Raw genomic sequence first — 8,535 nt, forward strand, 5'->3', positions numbered from 1 at the left:
TATGTCAAATAATTCACGTGTATTGTCTAAGACTCTACACGTGAATTATTTCTTCAATCATGGCATACTGTGAGGTTTTCTGTTGAATTCTTCATGCGCCCTGTCTATGATTTCCACACATTGCATGTATGAGCCAAGTCGATTTTAAGGAATATGATTTGCAGCAACTTTAGGATTCAACAAAAACATTAACATTGGAAATATTCAGCATATATTCATATATGATCTACTGGCACCAAGAAGAGACATCCAGATAACATCCACGGGCTTGACTGGCTGCGTGGTAATAAGATTTAGCGTGTATTCAAGATAGCCGCCATGAGCACAAAGGTCAACCAATAATATTCGCTAAGCTTCATATTGTAAGAAGTGCCTCATTAATTCAAAGATTTTAAGAACTTCCCTACAAAATCCATTATGTGTACATTCGGCAACCATTTCATTTCACTCCTTGGAACTTTATCTCTTTGAAGCACAATGTTAAATAGTTCATGTGATGCTTTGATGGACGTCCATTAGATGCTCCAAAACTCACATTTTGACACAGGCAAGAAGGATGCTAGCAAACATTGTTGAATTAGATTTTACACTTGCGAAATATATCCATTTGAAAACTCTCTCCCATTTTCAAGAAATTTCTCAACTTAAGCTTTTTGAGCAAGGGAGGTTAGAAAGTTAGGATTTGTGAGCAAGTGAGTATAATAGGTTAAGATTGTTCAATTTTGTAGTATATCTAACCTCCTAAGGTTAGGAGTTTGAAATTTTTGAGCAATAGGTTAGGATTTTAAAATTTTTGAGCAATAGGTTAGGCTTGCTGACTTTAAGAGCATTTTTAACCTATTAAGGTTAGAATTTTGACTTTTTTGAGCAATTAAGGGCTTTGAGCAAAAGATTTATTTCATGCGAGCCTATATAAGGACGTTTGATTTCTCTTTCTCTTCAAAAGATCAAAATGAGGAATATATCTAAAACAATTTAAAATATTGAAATTATTTTTAAAAGAATAATTCAAATATTTCCCATAAGACTTTAATGCCTCGATTCAAGAAAAAATGGCCACAACTTTCAATCGGTAAGGAGTTAGGCTCCGAAATTCGAAACACGCCTTCAAGGTAGGAGGATAAGCATATACCATCATTTATTCCTCATGACGATACCTTGGGTCTAGAATTTTAATTGATTTAAAGAGAGGAACATCAAAATTTGAAAGTTTAAAATACAGCAAATTGTGAACTGGGTTCAAACAAAAATTGGTCATATGACACAAAACGATGCTTAGGACATGTTCACAAAGTGATTTTCCTCAATTCTTTATAATTTTCAAAATTCATCCATTTTTCACATTTTGACTGACAACAACCTTGGATCACATGCTCACTCATTATGCATAGACACATATTTGGGCCTTCGTTGAACATTGGGACCAATTTGAAGTTCAAATTTTGGGTATGTCAAATATGGTGCAACAGGTCAAACCCCTATTATCAAGTCAATGGTATAGAATAATGTTTAAAGACAGTAGGTAGTCATGCAATATGCCTAGAGTTTTGATGTAATGCTAATGTCATACTCTTGCTATGATGCAAGTGTAACATAGGTCTTCTACTAAGTTCTAGATGTCTTCATATGTGCTCAAACAAACTGTGATTTATCATTTTATAACACATTAGTCTGTAATTTAAAATGTCGTGCACTCTATTTTGTTCACAACAACTAGTTGGAGAGAATTCAACTTGGGCCCATTTTTTAATTTGAATTTAATTTGTTCGAGGGTCATTTTCATGCTTGTAGAAATTATTCAAGATAAGGATTGCATTATATATAAAGAGATTGGTCCATTGGATGTGTGATGATGCAATTAAGTTAGGACAAAATTATTTATCAACTTCAATATAAAAATAAATTATTTTACACATTAATCATTGTATTAGAAACAATGAGATCAAATTGAATCAAAAATGAAAGAAAAAGAATACAAGATATACATTTTCACGATTACAAAATGAATATATCATCCTTTTATCTTCTAATTACTTATTTCCTTTATACATGCATCTAAAATAACCATAAAGAACCAGGGTTAGAAAACTGTTGCAAAGGTTGGATGAAGCAATTTCAATTTTCATTTACTTCCCAAGCTAGAAAAGATTATTCTTCTTTGCTGCCAATGTCTAATAGCTGAACGCAGAGAATAGTTAGGAAAGAGAAACATGTGGCTGAGTTTCAAATTTGTCATTGGAGAAGTATCATGTCCACTATCAATCCATCCTTTGATTGATTCAAACTCATAGCTGAATCCATCTGCAGCAATATGGGGATCCTGCATGACATCCTTCATAGACAATATGAAAACAAAATTAAAAACGACAAATTGATCACAAATTGAAATTACAATGACAAATTGTTGGAATCTGATATGGGTTTAAATTTTCTTGCCTGCAAGATTGGACACATGAAGAAGCCTGGGACCTCACTTGCTTGATGAGAATCCTCATCTTCCTCATCTTCTAATTGAAGAGCATGAATAATGGCATCTCTATCATCGCAAGAGTATTCTCTGTAGAGATAATCATTTAGCTGGAACTGATCTCTATTATGATGGGTTTTCAGTTCTCTTAGCGTTGAATCCCTCTCTTTTCCGTTTTTAAATATTTGTAGCTTGAGCTTGATTATAGTTTCTAAAACATTTTGTAGGTCTTGAGATGCATGATCCCTTTTGGCAGAAACCTCATTTGCTAGGTTTCCAAGTATTCTTAGGCTTTGTCTTGTTATTATTAGCTCTTCAATTGCTTCATCTCTTTGTCTTGAAATTTCTAGCACTTGTTGTCTGGATGTCCTGAGGAGCTCCCTTGTTTCTTCCTTTTGTCTGATTTCTTTGTGATAGAGATCTTCATAACGGTTAGCCTGCTTTGCAACGGTGCATTGTTATCAATGTTAAGAGTTAATATATTACTGTCAAAAAATAATTTTAGATAGACTATCGATATGAGAGAATACTGTAAATAGGAAAACCAGGAGAAACAGCAGCCCAGTGATCTGGATCAGTGAGGCATCAACTTTTTGAATATTTGCTCCAAAATAATCATGTGTACCAGCGATTAAAGAAGTCATAATGGAATGCTGTGTACGTGTCATCAGATAATTCTTCGGTGTCCAATATGTTCTATTAACTTCAGTTTGTTGTCTTTAACTCCCAGTTAGCTGTCAAACTGTTCACCAATTTTATAAATGTGATTCTATCAATAAATAAAGTATGTATGAAGTGTGAGTTCACTGTTCTGTTCTGTGTTCTTCAAACTTTAATTTCGTATCAGAGCCACTGTGCTATCCGTTATCAAAGTCAGTCTGGCGATTCTTTCATTTAATATCTGACAGAAATTAGTATTACTTTAGGCAGTGGATCATGTGTTTGAGATGATCATCTGTACGGCGGGAATAAGCAGAGTAGAAGTTGTCAAGGAGAGATTGCAGCTTACAAAGTGAGTGTTTTTATGTGCTGTTTCGATTCTTATTTGCGCAGGTATTGAAATTTTGTGGAAGATTTTCTCTGAAAACAGTGTTAAATGGTCAATGATGAGGCCTGCAAAAGAACCACAATACTATCATGATGACTTCATTAAAAATGAGATACTTGTTCTATTATGAAGAGGCCAACACTTCGAAGATAGGGAGGAATGTTCTGAGGTGCTTGTGGATCAAAAAAATTATATTTCATGAGGGTTATGAGACATATGTGAGGTTTTATGTTTACTAATTGTTCAACATCATACTTTTATGAGGGTGAGGAGACATGACACTTCATGTGCAAATGATGTTCAATGATGTTGAGAACTTGATTATAGCTGGATGACTATCCCTTAAATGGAAACAGCTTGAAGAAGTCTTCTTATTAATCTGAGAACTGTTTTCACCATAATATATTTCTCCTATTGTTATGTTGTATGTTGTTAGTCAGTTAAATGTTATAACCTTGAGAGGGGATGATAGAATATATGCTCCAAAATAAACATGTATACCAGTGATCAAATAAGTCATGATGTAATGTTCTGTTAATTTCAGTTAATTGCTACAGTTAGCTGTCAAACTGTTTACCAATTTTATAGGAAGATTGGTGATGCTATCAATAAATTAAGTACTAAGTGTGAGTTCACTGTTCTGTTCTGTGTTCTTCAACTTTAATTTTAGCACCAACGTCTGAACACAGTGATCTTCTAGTGCAAGCCCTATAACTCCTGGGCAGTGCATAGAGGCTCCTACCATGCGCCGCATTTGAGACAGGTTTCTAAACTGTGATCATTTTTCGTGTTTTTCAACTGTTCAACCATTTGCTCTATCCTGAGGGTTGTAAATGTCCTATTATTAATACATTATGTATTAAATAATTTCCTATTATTGATAGCATTATGTATCAAATAATTTTTTTCGGTCCAGGATTTAAATGCCTCATGCATGCTTGTAATCAAACTCTGAATTAATCTTCAAGCATAATAATGAGATGTATAATTGTACAATCTATAAATCTATTGTATTATTTTTCCAAAGCCCGTATACGTTTCAAGATTCCTACCTTTTCGAGTGACTTGTGAGTAGCCCATTCTGCTTTTTTGCATTTCTGAACTTCTGTAAGTACTGTATTTTTGGCATTCTTGGCCTCTTCCAAGGCTTGACTTATCCTCATTTTTAAATTTTCAGAGTCCATAGCAGGTCCCTGGAAAACAATGGTTGTAAAAAGACAAGTACTCAGAAGAAATAAGAAGAAATAATTCAAATATTACCCCAAACAGCAAGAAAACCGTAATAGTAAAAACTCTGACCATGCTCTGATCCTGAAATTCATGTGGCTCAGGGCTTATAATTTCCATGACTCCTGATGCTTCGTTATTCTCTGTAGATGTAGACTCACACATGGAATTATAATCTGGATTTTTTTCTACTAGTGACTCAAAATATCTTTCAATATCTTCACTTATATCTTCTGAATCTATGCATGGAGATATATTAACATGTCGCTCAGGAATTCCTGCATTCAGTGGCACAAAGTTAGCAGCATTTAGTGGACATGCCTGCTTAGATTAACCTGCAGGTCGAATTTTAAAAGCCCTTGTAGCTGGCTGTATTCTTATAGACAACAAACTTCAAGGCCTTTGTTCCATGATGATATTTCCTCTAAAACCAGCTACTCTAACAACAGATTTACCTTGGTATATATCCAATCTCCCCACTCTGTACAAGAACAAACCCAATGAAATTACAACCTTTCCTATCTCTAAAGTGTCAGTCCAAAAGCAATTGCTGTTCTTACCTTCAAATCCAGCAATTCTACTGCAAGCCTTGGAAGTGAACAATGCTTCCTGATTTCCTGGGTCATCATGTCCTTTCAAATACACTAGCTTCCCTTTGCATACAATGTATAACTTGCATAAATCAGGGGCATGCTTCTGGACATAATCTGCTTTGTCTCCTGTCCGCTTCATTTTCCTGTGACAGTTTGATTAGCAGCTTGATTATGATATAATCAAATCATTTGTTGGAGTACTTTACTTTTTTGTAATGGTGTAATAACATGAAATTCTTTACACTGTTTTCTTCCATAAATTGCTAGAAACATGACCTCTTACCAAACTTTGATTCATTGGTTCAAAAAAGTTTAATGAAAAGGTGCATATCCATGAAACTACAACCACTAAAAATGATTACAGAAAAAAGATCATAAGCCCCATACCTTGATATGATACTGCAGGATGATGTTCCTATCACAAGCTTTCTTATATGTAGTTCTGAGATCAGTCCTACTATGACTTTGTGAGCTTCTCCCTTGTCAAATTTCAAGGCCTCTGCCTTAATCTATCTAGTTCATAATAAAGGAGCATTACATTTCATCTCAAATCAACAGAAGCTATCTAATTAAAGGGTTGCCACTTACCTTAAAATTAGAACAAAAGATGATGTATTTCTCCAAGATTGCATCCACCCTTGCTATTTCATCCTTCCTAAAGGCATCTAAGTTATCCTGCCCCACTTCACTCTCCCGAAGCTTTCCCACTGTGAACATTACACAACAACCAAACACTTCAGGCATTCAGTCATTATTTCTGCAAGAATATGAATGCTTTATTTTTTCATCAATCATGATATGCTCTGAACTGAAGCAGAAAAATGATTACACCGTTACTTGCATGGTGTTGAGATAGAGGTAGCAGGGGCATAGACATGAAGGAGAACAATGGAGTCTCCATTCAGGAGGACCCAGTTGTTTAAAGCCCACTCCAGTGTACTAAGGCTTTCCAAAATGTCCTTACCGACATCCACATAAATCTTCCTTTGTTTGAAGATGCTGTTGTGCATTGTACCCATCTTACCTGCCACTCTATTAATCAAAGCTTGATTTTCCTCCATTTTTTCACCATTGCCTTCTGATTCCTCTTCTGCTCCTTCAAAAGCACTTATTCTGCGACTCTCGGAACATTCACCTAAATCCATGGCCCTAAATGGGAACTCAAATGATTTTACCTGTCATTTGTTATAGTCTAGTGTTAAGAGTATCATGGTATGTTGATTATGATTAATCTTTCATAAAACAAGAACTTTTTTCGACAATTCCGATAGGTATGCTTTCATTCGTTTAATTACAATAGAGTTAGTGCGATTATATGTTGAATGAGGAATATGCAGTAGAAGATTCTTCTGCAATAAAGCTTAACGACAAATATATTTGACGGGGTTCTCAAAACGACAGCCAGAATATCTTGAGAATTTTTCACAAATGTGTTTGACCAGCATATTAAATTTAAAATTTGTATATGGAGATAAATAGTTTTGAGATATCTTAAGAAACGATTAAATAGTTTTCATTATGTATGGGGATATTCCTTTTGATGAAAGAAAAATCCCTACTTTTTCAAAGGTTTATAGGCGACTATTTATTTAAGAATTCTTCTATAATTATATCAAGTGAAACGGACAATATTTTTACAGCTATACGTTTTTAGATGTAATTTTCTGTCAATATTTTAAATATTTTTTGTGATTTATTATTAAAAAGAAGAGTGTTGATATAAAAAACTTTCATATGATCATGTTGAGAAGCAATTCTGATTTCATTATATTATGTAAATATAAATATTAAAGAGAACATATAAGATTTACAATAAAAAAGTGATTGTTGAAATACATGACACAAAATATGAAAAGTGCTTAAAACATCTTAAAAGTTCTTTGGGTTATCAAACTTTCTATCATCATTGTGCTTACATATTTTCTCCATTTGCATCTAAATCCTGATTGATTCATTATGGAAATGTGTAAGTATCATACTTTCGGTATTTTGGTGGTTTTCACCCTCGCCTACCATTTTTCAGCATGCTTCTAACCTTCAGTTTGATTATTAAACCCCTCCAAATCCTTGTGAAAGGATCCAAGTCTTCGACATGTTGGAATTCAAAGTTTTTCTTCTCTCAATACCACATTGGTATATGGTATGTATCTTTCACAAACTTGGATCCCCAATTCATCCTCTTTCCATTGGAAATTTTCCCAATTCACACACCCAAGAGTAGAAAAGCCAATTTTTTATTTAAGTTAGGGTTGCCAAGGTTTCCATCATGAAATGCGGTCAAATGGGTATAAAATGAAGAAGTTAATACAAGTCAAAGTTTTGCCTTTAACTAGGAACTTGTTGGAGGTTTCAATTGTTCTGAGAACCTTTGAAGGTTCCCATTCCTACTGTAAAGTTATAGCATATTTTTTTAATGAAGTTTGGTGAGTTTTGTCAAGGTTCCTAGAACTACTATCAATGTCGACAATTGTTCTTGGAACCATCCTTGGCATCAACAAGGAGCAAAATTGAGCGAGCATAGTGGCACTTCCTGCTCCAGTTGAAACCCACAAAAAGGTAGAAGTGAATAATAAGTTTGTAAGTCATCATAACTTTATCTTGAAAAGGAGGCTAGAAGGATGCATCCAGTTTTGACTTGGAAAAATTTGAAGTCAATCGGATTTAAGTATAAAGCAATTTGAAGTTGGAAGTGCTTCTTGAAACCCCAGGAACATTCAACAAAACAAAGAAAGAATCAAGAAGAAAGAAATCAAAGTTGGAAGTGGTTCCTAGATCCTCGAGAAACCCTAACAGGTTTCAGGTTCCCAGTGAACCATCAATTTGCTCTATTTTACAAGTTCCTGACTAGAAGGAGGCGTAGATAGGTGTGAAGGTTGACCAAGTTCATCTCGAGCACATTAGGTGAAGATGAAAGGAAAAGTAAAGGCACCCATCAAAAATGAATAAAAGAACAAAAGAAGGCAAAAGGAAGTGTTAAAGGTTTCAAGTATTCCAAGAACCCCCAAAACTAGCAATTAGTTCCTAAGTGGTGAACAAATCTCAACAAAAGCAAAGTGAAGGCCATCAACAAAGTGATAAAGGTAAAAAGGTAAAGAAGACATAAGAAGATGAAACCAAAGATTTTGGGTGTTTCACAAACCCCTAAAATCGTCGATTGGTTTTAGTTCATGTCACTAGTCTTGATTTTGTTTCGAATCAAC

At 34.4% G+C, this 8,535-nt stretch overlaps 1 protein-coding gene across 1 annotated transcript; it reads right to left on the reverse strand.

The window, feature by feature from the left end:
* Positions 1-2,023: 2,023 nt before the first annotated feature.
* LOC131059498 (U-box domain-containing protein 33) lies at positions 2,024-6,589 on the reverse strand. Its single transcript, XM_057992644.2, has 8 exons — positions 6,177-6,589; positions 5,924-6,042; positions 5,723-5,844; positions 5,303-5,478; positions 4,815-5,020; positions 4,568-4,708; positions 2,437-2,904; positions 2,024-2,332 (listed from the first exon to the last, which is right to left on the reverse strand). The coding sequence occupies exons 1-8, from the start codon at positions 6,478-6,480 to the stop codon at positions 2,123-2,125; spliced, it is 1,746 nt and encodes a 581-aa protein (XP_057848627.2). The 5' UTR covers positions 6,481-6,589; the 3' UTR covers positions 2,024-2,122.
* Positions 6,590-8,535: the final 1,946 nt, after the last annotated feature.

Source organism: Cryptomeria japonica, chromosome 9 (genome assembly GCF_030272615.1).
Source record: "Cryptomeria japonica chromosome 9, Sugi_1.0, whole genome shotgun sequence".
Taxonomy (NCBI): domain Eukaryota; kingdom Viridiplantae; phylum Streptophyta; class Pinopsida; order Cupressales; family Cupressaceae; genus Cryptomeria; species Cryptomeria japonica.

Excerpts from the sequence above, each read along its gene's own strand:
- LOC131059498 (XM_057992644.2), bottom strand. The coding sequence starts at position 6,480 with ATGGATTTAGGTGAATGTTCCGAGAGTCGCAGAATAAGTGCTTTTGAA. Across the intron at positions 5,845-5,923 it reads TCTTTTGTTCTAATTTTAAG|ATTAAGGCAGAGGCCTTGAA; the intron begins GTAAGTGGCAAC and ends TGAACTAGATAG. Across the intron at positions 2,333-2,436 it reads TCATGTGTCCAATCTTGCAG|GATGTCATGCAGGATCCCCA; the intron begins GCAAGAAAATTT and ends TTGTCTATGAAG.